The 22,984-nt window shown below is 58.3% G+C and overlaps 1 protein-coding gene across 3 annotated transcripts; it reads right to left on the bottom strand.

Annotated features, from left to right (window-relative positions):
• Nucleotides 1-1,642: 1,642 nt before the first annotated feature.
• Nucleotides 1,643-22,788, bottom strand: ZMYM3 (zinc finger MYM-type containing 3). 3 transcript variants are annotated; one of them, XM_031944561.1, is made up of 25 exons: nt 22,639-22,788; nt 14,312-14,968; nt 13,596-13,639; nt 13,316-13,385; nt 12,288-12,579; nt 11,949-12,123; nt 11,603-11,827; nt 11,338-11,488; nt 11,017-11,132; nt 10,845-10,931; nt 10,570-10,720; nt 9,803-9,975; nt 9,556-9,721; nt 9,260-9,327; nt 8,981-9,137; nt 8,705-8,820; nt 8,429-8,603; nt 7,957-8,103; nt 7,191-7,294; nt 6,736-6,904; nt 6,189-6,340; nt 5,557-5,671; nt 4,533-4,787; nt 3,193-3,367; nt 1,643-3,108 (listed from the first exon to the last, which is right to left on the bottom strand). In XM_031944561.1, exons 2-25 carry the CDS (start codon nt 14,949-14,951, stop codon nt 2,916-2,918), a joined length of 4,116 nt encoding a protein of 1,371 aa, XP_031800421.1. In that variant the 5' UTR covers nt 14,952-14,968; nt 22,639-22,788; the 3' UTR covers nt 1,643-2,915. The 3 variants fall into 3 exon arrangements, with proteins under 3 accessions (XP_031800421.1, XP_031800422.1, XP_031800420.1); XM_031944562.1 differs by lacking the exon at nt 22,639-22,788 and adding an exon at nt 15,681-15,945 and having other exon boundaries at nt 3,193-3,310; XM_031944560.1 differs by lacking the exon at nt 22,639-22,788 and adding an exon at nt 15,681-15,944.
• Between the last annotated feature and the right edge of the window lie 196 nt (nt 22,789-22,984).

Genomic DNA, 22,984 nt, shown 5'->3' on the forward strand with positions numbered 1-22,984 from the left:
CCCGTGCCCCTTGCCATCCTCTCTAGGCCCGGCATCTCATTTGTAAAAGGAAGGGGTTCCAGCTCCAAATGGATAAAACTGCCAAGCCCTCTCTATCCAGGCCTATGGGAGCATACTGGGTATCACCCAGGCTCGGGGGCCTGCCATCGGGCCCGGCTGCTCCTCCAGACGAGATACCAACCGCCACCGGGCAGATGGGGCAGCTGGGGCTCGTTCGGAGCCTTCGGGACCCCACGGGTTAGGCTGGTAACCGTGAGAAAGGACCAGAAGGTCATCCCCGAGCTACTTAAGGTGGGGCTTTTTCTGTTGGCTCAGCTACAGACGAGGGGCTGAGCCGGGAACGGCATGTTAGCAATGGGACCTCCCGGTGGAACAGGCCGCCTCGGGAGGGATTCGACGGAGGCACCTGAAGCTGCATGGCCCCCAACTGGGCCCTTCCCACAGGGGATTCCGGTTTGGGCACCAGTCAGACCCGAGGCCCTTCCAACCCCGGAGGTTCAAAGATGAATCAGATAATAAGGCGATGTCAACCATTCCCCAGGAGGTGCTATAGAATCTCCCCGTGATCACTCGTTTCTAAAATGGCATCAAATTTAAGAGGACTCATCAAGATTCAACTCTCCTCCCTGAGATCACCAACCCTGGCGTTGGAGGAACAGTAGAGATGCCAGACCTAGACACGGGAGGCCAGCGTGCGAGGCCTGCAGGCAGGGGTTCCCTCGGCCCCATCACTTAACCTGAGGTCAGCTCCTTGGCTCTAAACCGGGACCGTTGGTCCTTAATGGGCCAGTTAAACGAGCTAGCCCCATCTGTGTGGGCTAAAGAAGGGGAGGGGTTCTGACAACCCCGCTCAAACGATAAGGGAGGCAGGATGCAAAGGTTGAAAATGGTACCTGTCTCTGTGCCCTGGAGGTGGCTGATGGGTAGGAAACAGGTTGGCTTCGTTAAAATGAGGGGGAGAAAGAGGACCCGCCCCAGGGGAGAACTCCAGGTCCTCAGGGTGGCTGATGAGGGGATATTAGCTAGGCCGGCCCTACCTAGCAGCTACCAGAAGTCATCAGGTTCCCAGGAGCAGGAGGCCCATCTTTCCTGTAGCACTCCACCCCCAAGGGAGTCTGCCTGCTGGCAGCTCCCACCCCCCCATCTTCCCACACCTGCTTGCTTGTGGAAGCCCGAAACCCAGGTTGAACCGGGGCCGGGCCTTTCTGCCTCAATCAGAACCGAAAAGGCAGCTTGGCGAGCCAACGCGCGTTCCTAAACCCGTGAGTCAGTACGACCTGGTGGGTGTGCTGGGGGGAGGGAGGGATGGAAGCAGGAGGGCCCGGGCAGGGCTAAGGCCCGGCAGGCCACGGGAGCCGCCCGGGGAGCCGGCTGGCTGCCCCTCTCTCCCTCATGTTGGCTGGAACCTCGGCCAAGCAAGCGAGGCGGCCCAAGCCCTGCTTTCTGTGCTTCCCAGCAGGCCGCTCCTGGCCCCGGCCGCCCCCATCCCCCAGGTAGGACCCCGGCCTTAGCCTCATCAGCCCGCCCCCTGCCAGGCCTCTTTACCTCCTCAGCCAGGGCCCTGGGGATTCTGCCCCCTCCTCGGATGGGGAGACTTCCCCCCCCCCGGGTCCTGCTCTCCCCAAAGAGGGGGAGCGAGAGCGACTTTTGAATCTTTATTTGAAACGAACAGTTCCAGGGACAGAAGGTTAGTTGTGACAACGGCTTCTCTCACTACAACACGAGGGCGTCAGCATCACTGCGGGGACGGGCGAGGCGTCTCACAACAATATATACAATTTCAACAGCGGCTAAACCGAGAACAGTTAGAAAAACACAGAGGGGGGGCCGGGAACAGCAAAGCCTTTGGGGGGAAGCTGGCCCCCCTCCGCCTGACCCTAGTCAGCTAACCTGGAACGACAAGGCAATGAGGGGAGAGGGGAGGAACGAGGTGGCTGGGGGAGGAGGTGCCTCCCCGCCCCACTCCCCCTGGAAGATCTGAACAGATGCCGCCCCAACTGTCAAGGGGCCCCCACAGGCTCAGCCTGGTTCTTCAACGGGGGCAGGCCAGGAGCGGGGAATCGGATCCCATGCCAGGAGCGGGCACGGTCGGTGCCGTGGGGACTCTGCCCCCCCCTCCCCGAGCTCTAGGGGGAGCGGGTGGGGGGGGGGGCGAGAAAGGGGTGGGGGAAGCACGGCGGTGCCGCGGCTGGCCGAGTCAAATGAACACGCAGACGGAGGGAACAGAAGTGTGTGCCCCGCACTCAAGAGTCATTCTCTGCCTGGGGCCGAAGGGTAAAGAGCAGAGGGAAGGATCACTAAACTTATAGCACAAGGCCCTGGTGCCCGGGAGGGAGCAAGTGCCGCTGGGACTCCGGCAGTGAGGGGAGGCCCGGCGGAGGAAGTAGTGGCTAAAGCCCTGGAGTGAGGATGGCCCCCAACCCTGTGCTGCAGGGGAAAATGGTCCCCTCCCTTCCCCCACCCCCCCGTCTTTCCCCACCAAAGGCTCCTCAAGTGGCACCTTCAGGAAAGGGAAAGGGATGCATTGGGGACACCGCCTTTCCTCGTCCAGGCTGGCGAGGAGAGTGAGCGTGGCTCCCCTTCCACCCCCCGCCCCAAATCTGGCCTAAGGGAGAAGTGTTGCTCCGAGGCCCAGGGAGGGCCCCCCAGCGGGGCTGATGCCGGGAGAAGTGCCCCTGAGCAAAAGAATGGGGTCTTAGGTGCTGACGAGTGGTATGGAAGGAGGGGAGAGAGGGGGGTGCCCCCGACCGAGGCCGGGCCCTGGAAGAGGAGTGGGGAGGGGCGGGCAGGGCCCTTCAGAATGAGCAGCATTGGTGCCCGGGCCGGCCCCTCTCCGGGGCGGGGGTGGGGGGGGATGGGGGTGGGGTGGGCCACAGGACAGACATTGGTGTGGAGGGTGCGGGCGCGGGGCACGCTCAGTCCAGGTCCTCCTCGCCAGGACGACCGGGATCTTCGTAGATTTCGCGCACGGCCAGGATGCGGTTGAGCATGCTCTCCAGCATGCTCCGGTCCATGGGGATGACAGAGTACCAGAGCGGAGACTCGGCGATACAAGACCGCTCCGGTTGCAGGTAGAATACGTCATTCCGGCTTCGCAGACTCTCCGGGCTGTGGGGAGAGAGCAGGCCAGTGAGCGGAGGACCTGATGCCCCTGCCCCCTCATCCCTGCCAGGCCTCAGCCTCCCAGCTCACCATTTGGAGAGATAGAACTCATAGAACTTGACGGGACAGCGCAAGGGGTTCATCCGGTTCTCACGCTGTTCCAAGACGGGAAGTTCCTCCTCCCTCTTCCTCTTCCCCGAACTGGTGTCTGGGGAGGGAGTGCAAGTCAGCTCAGGGAAGGGCTTCTCAACCTGGGGTCTCAGAACTTAAAAAAACAAACAAACAAATTCAAGGACTTTACTTCCACAGAATTCCTTTTCTTTGTAACACTCTGCGACACACTGCAGAACACTGTGTGACTGTGTAACTGCAACACTGTGTAACACATAACACTTTGTAACTGTTTAACTTGCGTTTTGAGGCCTAATTCTAACAAGGGCCTTGACCTGAGCACAAGAAAGGGGGCGGCCCTCGCCTTGGGCAGCCTCCCAGATCCCTGTCAGCTCCCGGGCCTACGAATAATAGGGGTCCTCAAACTACGGCCCACGGGCCAAATGTAACAACTAAAGACATTTATCCCCCTCACCCAGGCCTAGGAAGTTTATTTATTTAAAGGCCCACAAAACAAAGTTTGTGTTTTTCCTATAGTCCGGCCCTCCGACAGTCTGAGAGACAGTGAACTGGCCCCTATTTAAAAAGTTTGAGGCCCCCTGCTATGGAGTTTGTCTGATGCTATTCCAAGAAATGGCCCAGAAGCTTCCCCAGCCAGACTGCCAAAGGAGTCCCCAAGCACTAAAAAGGGAGGATGACTCCCCTGGGCGATCGGTGGGACCTGGAAGTTCATGGGCATCAAAGAACCCGTGGCCTTCTGGGTCAGCTCACAGCTTCAGCTCCACAGGCCCGGGCTCTAGTGCTCCCGAGACTAAGGGATGAAGCAAGCTGCCCATTAGCTCTTTCCCTCGGCTGGCCAGAGCCCTCATTGGGAGGCAACCCTCACGAGTCTTCCTCGACAAGCTGACATCTCATGGGTGAGTGTGAACACCACCACCCGCCTGGCCGCCCAGCCACTCACGTATACACATGGGCCGAGTGCACAAGATGTGAAACGACAACCTCCTTTAACAATAAAGTCCATGGCAACCCACCCCAGCCATCACTCCGATGACACAGGGATTCGGGTAACAGGGAATATGAGAAGCAAGGGTCAACAGGAAATTGAGGAAAACCTCTCTGTCTTCTGCTCTCTCCTTCCCTCCCTTCCTCCTTCCTCTGTGGCCCTGGCCACAAAAGCCACGTGACCGAGAGAAGTTAACCCAGAAGGACCGATCGCCTGCAGGGCCCTACCCGCTCCACGGAGCCTCCCTTGGGGCCACAGAGATTGAACTCGGAGGGGGTGGCATGAGAGGGAGCGGGGAGGCCTCCGCGCCTACCTCGACTCTTTCGCTGGCGGGCAGGAGCGTAGTAGCGGATGCTCACTACCTTGGTGGTGCCCCGAGGGGTGGTGCACTTGCGTGACTGGCGCACCACGTTGGTGAAGGACAACTGCATGTGCTCTTCCGCCGTCTGCAGGCCGAAGAACTTGGTATTGAAGAACATGAGGGTGTTGAGCAGGACGAAGGGAGAATAGACGCCCAGCTGCTTGCACTCCCAGAGGTGCTCCTCCTCTACCCGGGAGAACACGGTGTCTAATACACAGAGAAAGGGAGTGGAGAGTCAGGGCTGGGGCCAGGGCCACGCAGTTAGCACGACCTCGTCTCGGCGGCAACCCTGATCCCACCTGGCGCGGTCTAGGCAGTCGGCGAGCCGCAGAGACCTTAGAAGTCGGTTCACGTGAAGATAGGAATTTTTGCTTCCATTTAGGGTTAGGGGTTTTGGTTTTGGTTTTGAATTGGGTATTATTGGTACGATTTTGTTCTCTCACAGGAAAAGGGAAACGGCTAAGAGGGGCCTCCCGGGCTAACGTCACGGCGTCCAGAGGTAAACCTCAAGGCCGCTCCAGCTTCTTCCTCCTCTAGAGGGGATTCTCTGCTGCATCCGGAGCAGCCCCTTCTCCTGCCTCCAGGCCCTAGTCTGCCGGAGGAGGCGGAACAGGGAGACGGTTCCCAAACCTCCATCTCCCTCCCTGCCTGGCACCATCACTAGGGCACTTGGTGGACGCTAACTGCTGGTGAGGATGGCTGGTAGACTGATTAGAAGTCCTCATAAAATGTAGTTCAGCTGCTCCCTCCCTCCTCACCACCCAAGGGGGCTCTTTAGACAGCCCGGGTACTGGGCTTCCTCGTGGACAAAGGCCCTGAGCCCACTCTGAGGTGCAGGCACCTTTTGGCCCGGCCCCTCCATAATTCTGAAAAAGCCACTTCCCAAATTCCATTTGTTCCTGCCTGGAGACAGGGACGTGCTTCTAGGAAACAGGAGGAGGGGGAAGAGCAGGAGCAGGGAGTCGCTATTGCTTACTGTTAGGGAGGATTGTGGGTTGCCAACTGCTCAGCGCCTTGTTGAGTTCTTGAACAAAGGTCAGGTAGTAAAGGTCCGTGAAAATGTTCACCATTCGGTTGTTTTCCAGTAGGTACTGTGGGAGGACGGTGGCGGCCATGAGATCTCTGCCCTATTCCCGCCCCTGGACTCCTACTGGGTGACATGGGCCCTCATGGCGATCTACCTCTAGGGGCTAGTGGGAGATGGAGGCCCAGGCCCAGGCAGGTGGCCCGTGAGCAACTGAGACCCGAGGCCACACGGCAACAGCTCTTTAATTATAACTGAGGTCTCCCATCTCCCCCTCTCTTGAGAACACTGTGGATGGAAGACATCCCCCAGAACCCAAACCAGCCCACCCACTGATCAAGTAGCCCCCTGCCTGTCCTTAAGTCTGGACAGGAGAAGATGGAGACAGCACGCAACTGTCTGGCCCGTGGGACCCCAAACCCTGTTCTAACTAGAGAGGGCTGGTGGGAATTTGTCTGCCCCTGGAATGGCTGGAGATCAAAGACAAGGGCATCCCACTCAGGGCAGAGCGTTGGACTTGGGGTGGGGGGGTTGCTCCCGGCCGGAATGCTTTGGGACCTAAGCGGGCAGACTCCAGAGGATACCTGTTGGATGCCAAGACACAGGTAATAGATGCTGTCAGGCTCGTATCGTTCGCCATTGGGCCGCGTTATCTCCCTCACAAACTGGGCCAAACCATAGTTCAGCTCAGCAGCTGTGCAGGCCAGGATGTCCTCCTTGATCCGCATTGGCTTGGCTGTAGGGAAGCACAGTGAGCGGAGAGGGGTACGGATCCTCTGGGGCGGGGAAAGGGGGGTACTACCTCAAAGGAAGCCAGAGTGGCTGGGCCTGTCTCAAAGAACAGGTTCTGGCACGTGGGCCAAAGAAAGAAGGGATTGGAGCATTGGGAAGGGAAAACAAAGGGACGGACCAACATGCAACATCAAGGCAAACGACGGCACGGGTGATGCGCTTCCGTTTTACGAGATTTCCAAGTTACGGCTGAGAGTCCTCGGCTCGGGGCTCTGATGAGCGACAGGCACCCTCACAATGCAGAAGTCCTCTGTCCAGCAGGACGATTTTGGCGAGGAGAGAGCCCCGGTTGCCCTCCTCCCTGTCCCCGCCCCCGCCCCCCAGGCCCGGGTCACTCACGGCCAAAGCGCAGCTCCTCGCTCTTGCTCGACTCCCCACCCGCATACTTCGACTGTACCCAGCACTTCCAGGCGTTGACACCGTAGGAGTAGTTGAGGGCCGTACAGCTGGGTTGGCTGCTCATGGAATCCCGGGAACAGCTCTCGGAAAGCACAAGCCGCTTCTGGCCCTGCGTGGGGAAGGAACGGAGCCGGGGCTGCGGACCCGAGTGGAGGCTGGGGCACCCAGGAAGGGAAGCATCCACCTCCTGGGAGCCAGGGCCAGGGAACAGCGGTGCTCTCTGGGACGGGATCTCAGGGGAGACTGAGGTGGCGAGGTCACAAATCACAGCCCGTTCTTAGAACTCGGGCAGTAGCCGGGGGTTAGGTAATTTGGGTCAGCCCGTGGGAGCCCACAGCAGGCAGTGAGCAGAAGGCTCCTCCTTCTCAGGGAGTGGGAGACACGGTGTGGCTCACCTTCCGGATGGCTCGCGGCAGGTCCTGGTCAGTGGAGACGTCATCTGGCCCCACCAGGCCACAGTCAAAGAGGAAATCCACACTAGGGTTAATGTCCAAGGGGTCTGGCAGAAGGCCGGAAAAGAGAAGGCAGTTAGTGGTCCCTTTTGCGCTCATCACAGATTCAGCAGTGTTAGGGTCCTGGGAGGTCAGCTAGTCCTCCCTCCTGATTTGACAGAGGGGGAAACTAAGGCAAGCCTGGAGAAGTTCACTCGGTAGAATCCGTGTGCAAAGCTCGGATCTGATGTCGGCCCCGTTGGTCCCACTGTTCACCTTCCCTCCCTTGAGGGCCAGCGCCTGCCAACCGTCTCCTGTCTGGCTTTCCCTGGCTATGTGGTTTGGGCCTTACTACAGGCGCCCCCGTGGCAGGGACGTGGAACCTTCCTTCTGCCAAGGGCCATTTGGAGATTCCCAATATCATTTAAGGGCCGGACAAAATCATTCACTTCCACCGAACTCAAATGATGGGAGGCTGTTTGAAAGCTGAGGCTTTCAGCTCCTCGCTGTCTGTGGTCCCCTTAGTGAATGATTTCGTGGGCCTTATATGGACCGTGGGCCCTTGATTTAAAGGTTCCAAGAGAAAGGCCTCTGAGTCAGAGACCCGGATGGGGCCCATTTCAATATTTGGCCCCATTTCCCTCTCCACGATACCAGCTGACCACCTTGGGGGCCCCGGGAGTCCTCTGCTAGCTTCTTCCCAGTTCCCTCCAAGGGGGGACACACTCACTCTTGGGGAAGTCGGCCTCTAGGTCCTGCCCTGGTTCATCCAGGACGTTGGCCATCTTCACCGCCATGGCGAGGACGTCGTCCCTCGCTGGTCCAAACAGGTCACAGTCTTCTAGCAGACCCTCTGTACTCTGGTTGCTTACTAGGTCTGGGGGCGGGGAAGACCATGGGCTTGGTTATAGGCACTTCCCTTCCCCCCTCACCCCCAAGCCTGGCTTCATTGCACCGCTCCCCTTGACACTGCTCTAGTCCAGCTCAGGGCTTCTTAAGCTTTTCCCACTGGGACCCTTCTTTGCCTGAGAAATTTTTATGTGACCCTGGGCATACAGGTACTTCGAACGGGGTACAGGTCAAATGTTTACTGAAAATCAATCTGGATTTTGTGACCCCCACATTGGGTCAAACCAGGTTCAGAAGCTGAGCTCTACAGCAGAACCCCCCCCGCCCTTCGCAGGAGGCTCCCCCTGGAGTACCACAGAGATCGGACGAGGCCTTATCCAACTCCTCAGCTTCTGCGATCATCTCCGCCATGGCCAGGATGTCGGCCTCTAGAGGGTTCGATGGGATTTTCACTTTCAGCTCCTCGATAGTCTCCACAATCTTGTCTGTGCTCTCCAGAGTCGTGGGCAGGAACATGGGCACAGGTACCTAAGGGCATTGCAAAGCACAGGAGGGGTGTGATCGGGGAGAGGGCAGGATTGATGGCTGTGCCGCTGCTTCTTGGGCTTTGGAGGGGCACGGCGACTTACTGGGATAGGCAGTGACAAAGGCACCGGGACTTTCTGGCTGTACAGATGCATAGGCACTGGGACGAAGATGGGCACCGGGACAGGCAGTACGATCACCTGCGGTTTCCAGTCTTGCTCTGAGGAGACAGGACCCAAGGGCCCTCCTGTAGTTGGTTTGCCAAGTTCCTCACCCCCAAGCCCCCTTCTCGGAAAAGCAGAGGCTTTGTTTGAGGAGTCTGAGGAGTTCCCCCAAGAGAGCCAAAGCGGCCCGAACCACAGCCTCTCTCCGCTTCTCACCTGTCTGACACCCTTTGGATCTCATGTCCACCTTGCAGGACACGCCTCGGTTCTGCATCAGGGGCTTACACATGGCAGCTTTGTTCTTGCGAGGCATTGAAGGTGGTGGCGGCGGTGGCGTGGGATCAGTTGGGACCGGGCGGCTTTTAGCAGTAGCCTGTGGGAACAAAGAGCGAGCCGAAAACGTCGGGGCGGTCGAGGTTCGGCCTACCCGCCCCCTCCCCCTCCCCGAAAACAACCTCTTCAACCGCCCAGATCTGAGTAGGCCCGAGCACTCACCGCTGAGGCGCTGCTGCTGGTCGCTTTGGACTGGGGAGGAGCCGAGGGCTTGGGCTCCGGAGACTGACCTGAAGAAGAAGACGTTTCTGTACTTGAGAGAACACAGAGCTAAAGATCTGGGGGCCCTCCTGAAATGGGGAGTTAAGGGAGAAACAGCTTCTTCCTCTGCTGTAGAGAAAGAGGAGCCCTGAGGGAAAGTGAGGCTACACCAAGGACTAGGATGCCCCCTGCCTGGGGAACGGCAAGTTGACTGAAGAGAAGGGCTGGGAACACCCACTGGGGCTGCTCTCACTCACTGTTCAGAAGGCTCTCGGGCCCACTTTGAGTGTCCAGGTTGGGCTGATTCTGCTGGCTGTAGAAGCGAAGCAGACACTGCTGGTTGCAGAAGTGCCGGATCTGCCCCCGCCAGTGGATTGTCTCCAGCAGCTTCCCTTGGCGCTTACATGCATGGCAGCGAGCAGCCTGGGGACATCCGGTGGACTCTCAGCCCTCGGCCTTGCCCGAGACGCTCCCTCTTCCCTCCCTCCCCAGGTGCCCTCTCACCTTGCGGTACCACAATAGGTATTTGCTCTTACAGTCCTCGCTACAGAAGTCCCAAGTGCTGCCATCCAGCTGCTCAGTGACCGCGCGCTGGCAGGTCTGGGAGCAATAGGTGCAGGTGATGCAGCACAGGCCCAGCTTCTTGGTGAAGTCCTGCTTGTAGAGCAGCACACAGCCTGCAGGACGAGGGTGGTACCCTCAGTGCCAGCCCAAGCAGAGCCGGGCGGCCCAGAGAAGGCCAGCCCAAGCAGAGCCAAAATGGAGCCCAAGCAGAGCCGGGCGGCCCAGAGAGGGCCAGCCCAAGGGGAGCCGAAGTGGAGCCAACGTGGAGCCGGGTGGCTCAGAGAGGGTCAGCCGCTGAGATTCACCAGCTTTCTTTGGAGCTGGAGGTCCCTTGGACAAATCGCTTCCCCTTTCCAAGTCTCACTCTCCCCGTTTGTTACACAGGGCTTCAGAGCGAGGAAAGCAATTACGAGACCCGGGAGCCTCATCGTAGCCACTCTCCACCCCCAATGACAGGACCAGCACCAAGAGAACCCAGTATCTTCCCAGCCCCCTTCAGATACCACCCCCTCCCCGTCGTCCAACCCAACCAGCAGGCGTTTACTTCCACGCTAAGTGGGAGACGCTGCTGACGGGCCACAGAAATGCCAACCCCTGCCATCCCAAGATGAAGCTGGCCCCGGGGAACTGCCGCCCGTGGCCGAGGGACTGGAAGGGCAGGCTCGTTGCCCCCCACCCCCTGCCCCACCTCGACCTTCAGGCCAGACCTTCGCTGCAGAAGCTCTTCTCCACCCCACTGAAACGGAGCTTCTCGTGGAGCAGCTTTTCCTGCCGACAGTGCTCGCACTGGGACACCACGCCCCTCAGCCTCTTGAAGTCCTCGCAGCAATCGCGGCAACAAAACTGGAACACTTGGTCCTGGAGCGAGGCAGAGAGGGCCCCCCCGGGGGGTAAGTGGTCAGGAGGCAAGGAGCCGGGGGGAAGGAGAGTGAGCCGGCCAGAAGGCCGGGTCCCTTTCCAGGGGGCCGCCCGGAGGTCTCACCTGCCAATCCAGGATCTCAGGCTTGCCACTGAACAGGCTATGACAATAGTGACAGCTCAGATGGATGCCCCCCTCGGGGTTCGTGCGCTGCGGAGAGGAGCGGGTGGTCAGAGGCGCTGCCCCCCCCCCCCCGAGTGCACCGCTCCCTGCCCCGGGCCCGGCCCCAGGGTACCTGGAACTTGGTCCAACAGCTGGGGCTGCAGAACTGGTAGACCGTCCGATCGGTCTTATTGTAGTAACAGGGCTCAGAGAGACTGCGGCGGCAGAAACTGCAGGGGCGGGGAGGGCCTGGGACGAGAAAGACAGAAGGGGAAGAGGGAGGATGAGAGCAAGAGGCAGGACGGACAAGGTTTCTCAAAGCAGAGGGAGAAATCTGGTGCAGTCATCCAACCAGGGCAGGCAAAGAAGGGCGGCACGGGGCCTGAAGTGGACAGGGAAGGAGGAGGGAGGGAGGCCCAGGACACCTCGGCACAGGCCCCATTCTCCCTCTTACCAGCCAACCCAGCCTGCTTCACTTTGTGGGAGGTGGTACAGCACAAAGAACAGAAGAGGCCCGTCTTGCCATTCCGGTCCACATGGGATAGCATCTCGAAGTTCTTACATAGCGTCTTGCACCAGACGCAGGGGTACACTCGGGTGTTTTTCTGGGGTGACAGGGAAGGGGAGGCTAAAGTTTGGTTCCTGGTCCGGCCCGGCCCCCCGCCCTCCCTCCCCTCCCCCTGCTGCCCACCCTCCTCTGGGCCCCTGGCCGGGCTCACCTTCTTGTAGCCCCCTAGGCAGGCGGTGCTGCAGAAGCGCTTCTGCTGCCCCTCGTGAAAGAGCAGTTCGGGGGGAGGGGCCCCACCTCCCCCCTTGCTGTAGATGTAGGCTCCACACTGGTCACAACAGTTGGTCTTCAGTCCCTTGTTGGCACGGAACTTGGTGAAACACGAGTCGCTGCAGAGTCTGTGCACGACGCTCCCGTTGCTGACCTCGTGGAGGACCTGGAGCACCGAGACCCCGCCTCAGCCAGGCCCTCCTGGGGCCCGTGAGGGAGCTGGCTCCAATCAGGAGGAGATAGGACGGGCAGAGGCCCACCCACTGGACCCGCCCCCCCCTCCTCACCTCCCCAGATTTCTGACAAATGCTGCAGCGGGTGGCGTCCGACGCATCGACCGCGGGGGGCGCCGGCCGCTGCTGAGCCTCGTACAGGGAGAGGCAGACGGACGTACAGAACTCGTGGAAGGAGCCGCCCGATCCGGTCTGGGCCACGACTGAATCCTTGGTGTTCCAGATCTCCCTGAAGGTGGGATGGGCCCAAGAGAGGGCGGTGGCGGTGGTGTCCCTGCTCCTCTCTGACCCCACCCCCATCTCCAGGGTACCACCGTGATGCCCCCGCCCCACCGGGACCATGCCGAACGGCTGTCCTCGCCCCACCGCCCCCCACCCCCGTCCCTCACACACTTCTTGCAGAAGGTGCAGGTTTTCTTGCCCAGAGGCTTCTTGGAGAACGTGGTGAGGCAAGTGGAGGAACAGAAAAGCTGCGGGAGCCCTTTGCGCTGGTACGCCGTCTGGCCCTTCTGCAGTGGGGTCCGGCAGTGGGCGCAGGTCATCTTGGTGCCTGCCGAGCGGGAGGCTCGGGGCGCCAGGTTGGTCCGCAGGGACATTCGGGGAGAGCGCCTCGGCCGGAAGGGCACGAAGTCCTCGTCGTTGGGGTCGTCCACCATGGCGTCCGAGTCCTCGTCTGACACCGGAACTGGTGAGAGAAGACAGGATCGGCTGACGGGGCGCAGGAGGCCCGGCCCGAACCCTCATCCCCTCCCCTCGGGTTTGGCCGTCCTCCCGGTCAATCTCCCCACCAACTCCTCCGGGGAGGGTTGACAGCTCCCACAGAGGCACTCTAGAGAGCCTCCTCGCCTAGATGAGGAGAGAAGCTGGGAAAGGTTAAATGACCAGGCTGCAGGTGGGCAGAGCAGGGTCTGGGGGCAGGAAGGAGGCCCGGGCCCGAGCCAGTCACCAAACCCTGGCCTGCCTCTGTCTCCTCAGCTGTAAAATGGGAATCGTGATGGCCCCCGCCTCCCAGGGCTGTTGTGAGGATCCAATGAGATCATCTTTGTAAAAAGCTCTTAGCCCAGTGCCTGGCCCACAGCAGGTGCTATAGAGTCTGAGGGCTCCTCCCCTCCCCCTCCCCCTCCCCACAGGGCACTGGCTCCAGAGGCAGGGGCTGGCCTCTGAGCTCCGACTCCCAGCTTGCCACCCCCATGCTGCCTTGCTCTCAGGGCTCAATGCCCATCATGAATGCCCTTGGCCCAGATCCCCCACTACTAGCCTTGGTCCCCATGCCAAGCTACAGCAGGAACACAGGCGTCCCGAGCTGCATGTGGCGGGAGACGGGAGAACCTAGAAGCCGCCCACTTTCTCACAGCCTGCTCTTGCTCACTCGCCCCCCCCATCCCTCCCCCCAAGTCGAAATCTTCCTGGAACGAACTTACTCTCTGAGGAGTCCACCGTCTCTGGTTTGGGGGCCTCCACCCTCCGAGCACGCTCACTTCTCTTCTGTTCCTGGGAGACACGAGAGAGAGGAGGAAAGCTGACACCGAGGGTGGGCTGGCTGCACGGCGGGGCTCAGGAGCTCGGGCCCTCGGGAAGGGGGGGAGACCCTCAGGCCGGCCTGAAAGGGAAGGAGGCCAAGGAGGCCGGGAGAGCACGTGTGCTCTCTGGGGAGCGGAGGGTCAGTCCCTCCCAGGGCTGTGGGGGAGCAGGGCTGCTCACCTTCTCCGGAGGCTGCTCAATGTTCTTCTCAGTTTGGCCATCCCCTGCAAAGGAAGAAAAGGCAGAGCCTGAGCCTGGAACTGGGCCACTTCCTCAAAACTGAAAGGGAAAACTCCAGGGTCCGTGGCCACATGGGGCCCCGCTCAGGGCTCTCTGGCCTTTCTGGCCCCAGTCTCTGGCAACAGAGCCTGTCACCCACATAGATTTAGGGACTGCGGAAACATGCCCTCCCTGCCCCCCCCCCCCCCCCCCCCGTTCCTGCCAAAGCCCCAATTTCCCCAACAAGAAAGTATGTGGCTGTCCAAGGACAAGGGGGAAGGGAGCACAGGCTGGCGAGCCGGGGCCCGGCTGGCCATAAGCCCTCAGGCTCAACGTCCGAGCAGGCCCCCAGTCACTTCTCCGTGCCCTTGTCCCCGCGAGGGACGCCCCCGAACCTGTCCTCTCCCCTTGGCTGACAAAGACTCAACCCGAGGCCCTGATCCTGCCTCCCCACTGTGTGCTCCTGAGGCCTTTGGCCTTCCGTCCCCTGCAAGGCCACAGTGAGGCCCGTCTCAAGCCCAGGAAGCCTAGTTTTTTGTTTGTTTGTTTATTTCCCTCCCCCCCAAGGCCACAAAGAACTATGTTGCAGAAGCCACCGGTGGGGGGGAAACTCCAAAGCAAAGCACTGCCCCCTCCCCAAGAACACCGTAGCTTCCAGCCAGCCCACAGCAACCTACCTGGCAGGGAGGGCTGAGCTGGGGGGCTGGGCTGCGTCTTGGAGCCACCGAGTCCATCCCCCTGGGCTTCCCCCACAGAGGGGCTCGGTGGGGCGTTGGGGCTTGGGGGCTGTCCTTGCAGCAGCTCTTCCTCTTGCCCAGAGGGTCCCTTCCTGCGTGCGGTCGTGGAAGGGGTCTCTTCTTCCAAATTGATAAGTGACTCTGGAGCCAAGGGCTCCAGGAGCCCCTCGGTCAAGGCAGGGCTCGCCCCGGCCCCGGGATCGGTTGTTGTGGCTTCGGGGGCCGGGCCTCTGGGGCCGGATTCTAGAGGCTGGTCCCCTGAAGGCCAAGGCAGTGTTCCCTCTGGGCTGTGTTCCACCTCCGGAGGAGAGGGTGCCTTGTAGAGGAGCCCCCCGAGCCCCAGGAGATCGGTGGCTCCATCTAGCACACTGGGGTCTTTTTCCAGGCCAGCCTGGGTGTCCAGCAAGTCCAGGGCCTCGGTGGTCGGGGGTGGCCCCGGAGGAGTCCAGCCCTGACTTGGGGCAGTCTGGGAACCGAGCAGATCTTCTCCAAACTCCATGTCCACTGGAAGGTCTCCAGCCAGGGGCTTCTCGGGCAGAGCCAGGGAGTCAAACGAACTGGAGAAATCGCTGGGGTCCATGGGTGGCTGGCTTTGGGCTGCGGGTCAGAAGTGGGAGAGGTTTTGAGCCAGGCCCCCTCCCTGGATTGCCTCGGAGACACACCCCATTTTCGACTTGGCTTTCCTCTGGACACCCCCCTTCCTCGACATGCATTCCCACAAGTCTCGCCTGGCTGACCACTCCTCCACCGCATAGCGCCCCCTGTGGGACAAGCAGGTCCCCACCCTGGACCAGTGCCCGCGCCTGCCTGCTCTCCCGGACCCGAACCCGGACCCGAACATCTCCCCCCCCCCTCCTCCAACGCCTCCGGCTCCAAGTTCCCCTCCTCTCGCCCCGGGCTGGGAGCCCCACGGGGGCGGCTCCTACCCCCCTTCCCCCCCCCCCACCTTCCTTCCCTGCTCCCGCCCCCCCTCCTTTCCTCGGCTTTCCCCCTCCCGCCCGACCTCCCCCCAGGGCCCCCCACCCCAGAAGCCCCGGTTAGTCCCTCCCCACCCCCCCCCCTTGCAGGGCCCCCCAGTCCCCCCTTCTTTCTGGCCCCTCCCCTCTCCTTTCAGGCAGCCCCTCCCCCGGGCCCCCCATTGCCCCCCCCCACACCTTCCCCCCGACCCCGGGCATTTCCAGGAAGACATTTTGGACCTACGTTCCCTCCCCAGCTCCCCTGGGGGGGGGGGGGAAACAGCAAAACCCCTCTCGGGGCCCCTCCTCGCTTCGGCCCGGCCCGGCCCGACCCGGCCCGGCCCTGCCCCTACCTGCGGCGGGGCTAGTGTGGCTAGGGTGGCGATTACCAGCCAGGGGCTGCAGACGGCGACGGCCCCGAGCTCCTCCTCCTCCCTCCCTCCCTAGCAGCCGGGACGGGGGTCGCGGCCCCTTTAAATGGCAGCGCCGCTCGCAGCGCCCAGAGCTCTGCACCAGGCGGGCGGGCGGCGCCAGCAACCAAGCCCATTGGCTGACGCGAGGAGGGGGCTCGCGAGACAGCGCCGGCCCCCGGCGCGAGACTCCCAGCCCCGCGGCCGCCTGCAAATCGCGGAGCGGAGCCGCGCGGCGGCCGGAGCCGGAGCCGGAGCCCGAGCCCCCGCCCGCCCGCCCGCCCGCCCGGGGCCCCGTCAAGCGGAGCGCGGAGGCGGGGCGGGGCGCTTCGGGCGCCGCGCCTGGACAAGCCGAGGCCCGCCTGTAGGGCCCCGCACTCGGGCCCCCGCGACTCCGCACCTGCCCCCCCACCCCCCCCACCCCGGTCACTCGCTGTGCGGGTGGGGCTCGGATGCCTAGCCCCCCGGGCCCACGTGGCCCCCCGCCCCGCACCGGGCCCGGGCCCAGCCGCAGCTTTCGGGGCGGCCACCCCCGCCCACCTGATCTTTGAGGGAGCAAGTTAGTGGGGCGGCCAGACCCCCGCGCTCACGTACACACACAACACAGGCGCGCGCGCGCACCCACCCTCCCTCCCTCCCTCCCTAAGGGTTACAAGCCGGGACTAGGCGGCCCTGGCCCGCCGCCTCCGCTGTGGGGCTGCCTGGGGCCGGGCCGGGATAGGGTACGACTGGGGTCTCTTTAAATGTGCGCGAGCGTTTAGGCTCCCGCCCCGGCCGGCCGCGGCTAACGCTTCCATTCGAATGCCTCCGGGCGGGCGCGAGGGGCTGAGGGACCTATTTCTTAGAGAGGTGGGGCCCTCGGAGAGCCCGGCTTCCCGTTCAAGTTCAAACCCGAACCTGAAGCAGCCTTGGGCTTCGCAGCGCGGGGCTCCCGGAGTAGGTGCCCCTCGACTTGGCCCGATGGGAAGGGCCCTAAGCGGCCGTCGGTCCGTTTGCCGGAGGGAGGGGGAGGGGCGGAGGGGGTGGGGGCTCTCTTTGGTCTCTGACCGCACGGGACTCTCCCCAAGAGAGCCGGCCTCCTCCCCGAGGCCCTCCTCCCGGCCTCCCGGCCCAGCTCGGCCTTGGGGCTTATCTCTCCCCCGAACAAAGGGTCACACCGAGTCCTTTCCAAGTCTCCCCAATCGCGTTTTCTCCTTTATCTTCCCCACGGCTCTCCACGCCCACCTCCCACGGGCTCCCTGCTCCCACGTCCATGAAACCCCCTTTTCTTCCTTTCCCACAGTTTCCTCCCCATTCTCCCGGCAGCCATAATCGCCACAGCGATAAGACGAGCTCCCACTTTGAGACTTGCCGTGCAGCGTCTCATGTGAGGCCTTCTTGCAGAACACGGCTCCGAATGAGAGCCCGGGGTAGGAAGGGGCCTGGGGGGGGGGGGGCCTGTCCAAGGGGTCTTTCTTAACCTTTTTGGGGTGATGCCCCCCACCGCCCTTTGATGGGATTACAATAAAATCCACGAGATTACAAAGGAAACCGAGTCTCTGCAAATCATCCTATTTTCAACACAAATTCACACAGCCCCGAGTTAGGAACCCTGCTGCCTGGCCCGGCTTGACAGATGAGGAAACTGAGACCCAGAAAAGGAAAGCCACTAGCTTAGCTCTTCTCGCTCTAGCACTCTAACAGCCTACATCTCGGTGGCAATTCAGGACCACAAGGAGCTCGGTGTGATGGAGAGGAGGCTGCATTGTAGTGGAAATCCGAACCCGGCCCCTGGCCCTCAGGCTTAGTCCTAGCAGCTGCTAGGAAGTAACCGCCCTGTTTCAGCCTCTATCACACCACAACCTACATATTAGACTCATTTTACAGAGGAGGAAACTGAGGCTGACAGAGGATGGCAGTTGTCCCGTGGGATTCGAACTGGAGTCTGCCTGCCATGGCGCTAGGCGCGCCATCTAGTGCCACTGCTGCCATGACTGTTCCCGGGGCCTCAGTTTCCTCCTTTATAAGATAAGCAGGTAGAACTAGATGGAAGGCAGCAGGAAAACTTGCTGCCCCGGTGAGAGTTCAACGTGGGTGCCCTTGGCAGCCACGGCTGTGGGCGAGGTATCCTGCCTTTCCCCGTGGGTCTCGGTCTCTCCATCTGTAAAGTGCCAGGCTCCTTGCAGTTGTCTTATGGTCCTCTCTGCTCCTCAAATGTTCCACCACTCCTCCCTTCCAAGTCAGAAGCAACCCTGGGAACCCAAAATGCCCCATCTTCTGGAGAGGAGAGAGCTGCCCCAGGCACATGCCTTCTGGTCAAACGCTGACTGTGGATCTGCCCCTGCCCACCAAGTGCCTGGGCACTTCTTGGGGCAAGGCAGGAAAGTGCAGGGATGCCAGTCTACAGAAGGGAAGCCCCAGTGAAGTAATTGGGTCTCTTGAACACATCCAAACCCAGGAAAGCTGCCTCCTTGTAAAAATCAATCAATCAATAATCCTAGCAGCTTTTAGCTCCGACTAGGATTTATGAAAATCCCACCAATCCAAGAAAATCAGCTTGGACCTCACCTAGCTGGGGGGGAGGGGGGGTCATCTCTATTTTGTTGGATTCTGGAAAAGGCAGGAAGGACTGGAAGCGTCTGTAAGCAGGCCAGACAAATACAAGTGTTTGGGGGAAATCAAAAATTGCCATCAAGAAAAACAAATCTTGCAGGAAGGAAGGAGTCATGCTTATCAATCCTCTTCCCTTCCCCTGGGACTCCTCAGAACCATCAAATCCCAGCTCTTTGAAGTCATCTAGTTCAAACCACAACTAACTGAAGAACAGGGCTGAACAGTAGCAAGAGAACTGCTTTGGGAGTGGGAGGCCTAGGATTCTTGGCTACTATTCCCCTGCGTTTCCTCAGTTTCTTCATCTGTAAAATGAAGAGGCTGGCCTAGGCGACTTCTAAGAACCCTCCGAGTTAAATCTAGGAATTCTTTACAATATCAAACTTCCCATCTCACAGAATCATTGTCTTTGTGCACTCTACCTTTTCCCTGCCCAAAACAGCACCTGTCTGACGGGATGGCCGAAAAAACATCCCCAATGCTGACGGAGTTCATTTTGGCCAGCGTTGTCTGGATTGGTGAATGAACGAGGACGAAGTCATACAGCTAGTCCCGGACATACATCACGTGCCATGCTGTCACACACACTGAGCTCCCCCAATCTCTTTCTACCTCTCACTTTGGGATCAGTACTCAAATCAACACTATGAAATACTATTCCTGGAAAATGCCTGTTAACTGTACCCTATGGATTAGAATTCCTGTTAAAACGGCAGTTCCATGAGGATGGACTCTTCTCCCTTTTGATTTGTATGCCCAGTACACAGCCCGCCTGGCCCAGAGGAAACCCTGAACACAGACCTGTCCATTTGTGCCGTCAATCGTCACTCCAAAGAAGTCATCTGGGTTAAACCCATGTGTGACCCAGAATTGCCATGCCTATGACAGTGGCCCTGGCTTCTACTTAGAGAGCCCCTGGGAGGGAAAAATCTACCTTTGAGGGAGTCCATTCCATGTTTGGACAATTTTCCTCAGTTAAAAAAATAAAAGCTGTCTTTATTATCAAACCCAGCTCCACCTTTGCAATTTCTACCCACAGCTCAACTCAACAAGCACTTATTAAGTGCTTATGATATACAAGCAGTGCCAGAAGACAAAGGCAGAAGCAAACATTCTTTCAAGTCCCATCCGAATGGCCTCTCTTCCAGGAAAACGTCCCCTTTTTAGGGGGTAGCGATGTCTACCTAAAGAATACTGGGTTTTAAAACTCTCTAATATCTTGAATTTGTAATGTTCTGTGACAGTCACCCACATTTGTGTTCATCCCCCAATTTGTGTCAAGGCCACAAAGAGAGGGACTGTGTCTTATCTTGCTCAGCACCCGATTAGACACACGGCACAGGAATTCACCGCACAGCCGTGGACTTGGGACCGCCATCCCAGGACCCATAATATTGCCTGGAGGATACTGAAGTGGCCCTGCAGAAAACAAAGCCAGGAAAAGCAGCTGAACTTGATCACACCTCCAGGAAGTGAGCGCTGAGACTGGACATTTTGAGGCCAGAAGAACTGATTCTCACTGTAGATGGAGAGGAATCCACTAAAAATTATGGGAAAAGTTAATAACTAACATGTATATAACATGTTATATATAACTTTGTGCCAGGTATATAAGCACTTCACAAATATTATCTCCTTTGATCCTAACAACAAGCCCTGGGAGGTAGGTCCTATTATTATTCCCATTCCATAGATAAGAAACCGGAAGCAGAGGGAAGTGCCTGCTCAGGGTTACCGACCAGTAACTGTCAGAGGCTAGTTTGAACTCAGCTCTTCCCAACTTTCCACTGCACCACCAGCTGCCTCCTACAATCTCAGTCCATAAAAAGTACTCCACTGGACAGAAAGCAAAACATTTCCCCCACCCCCACCCCCAAGACTGGTTTCCAAAGAGTTTTCTCCCATCCAGGAAGATGCCACAAACAACACAGAAACCATTTTCAAAGACTGGCTGGTCAAGCAAAGCAAAAAACCGGGAAATGGAGCCTCCGAATGAAAGAAGCACTTCCTAACACTCTGGTGAAGGAATTATGGAACTGAATTCAGAGCAAGCAGTTTGGGGAGCGTCTGCTTTGGAGACTTTGATGGTTATATTTAAGCAAACATCACTTCTGTTTCAGATAAGCTAAGGTGATTTGTGTTCTGGCAAGCCTGGAAAAAAAAAAAAAAAAAAAAAAAAAAAACCAACCCCGAAGAAGACAGGTTTTTGATCAGGGGAAAGTGCTGCTTCCTTAGAAGCAATCAGGTCTGGCCTTTTCCAAGGCACTTAGATGGTAAACAAGACTGCTGGGCCTGAAGTCCAATCCATCATCAGATACCCAGTAGCTGGATGATCTCTGTTTGTCTCGGTCTCCTCAGCTCTAATAACAACCTCTACCACAAAGTAATGAGATCATAAAATGTTTGTAAACTTCTTAGTCCAGTGTCTGGGGTATAATATGTGCTACATTAAAGGTTATTCCCCTTCTCCTCCCCGCTTTCTGAAGAGGAGTGCAAATCAAAAGAAGGAAAAAAGATCTTTTGGAATAACAAAATTGGGCCGTGGCAATACATACAGTTTGGCCTTTCCAGCCTCACTTGTCCTAGAAGATTCCAACCTAGATCAACAGCTGCCCTCTGCTGCATGAGATGTGCATTCACCCTGGTAACCAGCTTTCCTCCCTTGGTGTTTCACTTACTTCCTTTTGCCTCCATCCCAGGCCTAGGGCAAAGGCGTGTCACTGAGCAATATAAAGTATAAGAGTATATATATATACACATACTAAGTAGTTAAGAGTTAGGAGAAATCGTATATAAGTAACTTACAAACCTTATGTATGCTAGTATCTATTAAACTAGTATATTAAAATCCTCTGCCAGTCCACTTGGGGGGTATATACAGTCTAATATGAATTTGGAGCCCAGTGGCAACAAAGTAACCCAGAAGACAGTATGGATTGTGCTTCAGGGTTTTCAACCCAGATCAGCAGCTGCCCTCTGCTGCATGAGATGTGAATTCACCCTGATAACAAGCTTTCCTAGTTTTGTGTCTATTACTTACTTTTGCATCTAGCCTAGGCCTAGGGACAAAGGTCCCCCTGAGCAATAAAAATTAGATACCAAGTAGCTAAGAGTTATGAGAAATTGTATGTAACTTGCAAACCTTCTATATGCCAGTATATTATTCTATTAGTATATTAAAATCCTCTGCTTATCCATTTGGGGGTAATCTAAACTGGCTTTGGGAGCCCAGTAGCCACAAAGTAACCCAGAAGACAGTATGGATTATGCTTCTAGATAGTTATGAAACACTGCTATAAATTGCCATACCCTGCCCGAAATTCTGAGGGTCCTCCCCTCCCAGATTTAGCTATTTACTTAGATTGTGGGGGCTAAGCTAAAGAGGAGATTGCCTTCATTGCTACCTAGCCTTCATCCCTGAATGGGTCCTCAGCGAGCTCTTCCCTATGGCTAGGAACTCTGGAAGCTTCTGTATAAAGGGGAAAAACCAAACATCTACTATTGGCAAAGTACATTACAAATATCTCATTTGATCTTCCCAACAAACTTCTTACAGTTCATATCCCTATTTTACAAATGAGGAAACTGAGGGGGACCGAGGTTTTCTTTCCCAAGGTCATCCCGTTAGGAAGTGTCTGAGGTTGAATTTGAATTTGAATAAGCCTAGGCTTGGGCGGGCCTGGATCCTAAACTGACTCTAAGATGTTCCAGGGAAACACTTAAATAATAATCCTAATCAGGCCTTACAAGGAACCAGTTCAGTTGTGGAGCCTGGAAGTCAGCACAGTTTATGGACCTCAAGCTCTCTATGGTACCTTTTAGGTCACAAACAAGAGCTTCATAGAGGGATAGTATAGGCTGAAACTGACATCTCCATGAGATTTCCAGAGCTCCAAGGGACCTCAGGGATTGTTGGGTCCAAGCCCAAGGTTTTGATGTAAGGGAGGGATCTTCACCACCAAGGGACCAATGATTTAAGGGAGGATCGTTGGGTTGGAGGCCTCCTTTTTTACGGGGGAGCAGAGGAACCGGGAAATGGAGGCACCGAAGGGGATACCGAAGGGGATACCGAAGGGAATACCAAAGGGAATACCAAAGGGAATACCAAAGGGAATACCGAAGGGGAGCTGGGGCAGCAGCTGTCCATTGCAACCCTGGGCTGGTTCCTTCCCAGCCTGGTTCTGATGGCCAGGGCCCACCAGCAGGCCAGGTTAGGCAGGGCAGTGGGTCGGGGGGGGGGGGGGGGGGGGCGCCCTTTGGGTTCGCTCGCTTAACCGAACTAGCCTACTTTTTTTGGGTTTTGCAACACCACCTTTGAAGCCTGCTGGGAGTGAGAAGCCTCAGGATGGCCGGCGTGTAGAAGAAGGTGTGAAAATGCCGCACTGCACCTCGAGGCCCAAGTAAAATTGACAGTCTCCAGAGCGCGCGGCTTTCACCAGCTGAGCGCCAACCGTTACAGGTCCCCGAGCGCAGGCGCAGTGAGCCAGTGGCGGGAACGTCCAGAGCCTCACGCGCCTCACTTCGCGCAGGCGCAATGAGCCTCGTCAGCCTGCTCTTTGTCCCCCGTGCACAGCTCAAGCGAACTTGCTGAGCAGCAAGGTCTGTGGGCGGTGTCCAAGCCCAGAAGAGCCAATTGCCGGGATGCCCCGGGCGTAGAG

Source organism: Sarcophilus harrisii, chromosome X (genome assembly GCF_902635505.1).
Source record: "Sarcophilus harrisii chromosome X, mSarHar1.11, whole genome shotgun sequence".
NCBI lineage: Eukaryota > Metazoa > Chordata > Mammalia > Dasyuromorphia > Dasyuridae > Sarcophilus > Sarcophilus harrisii.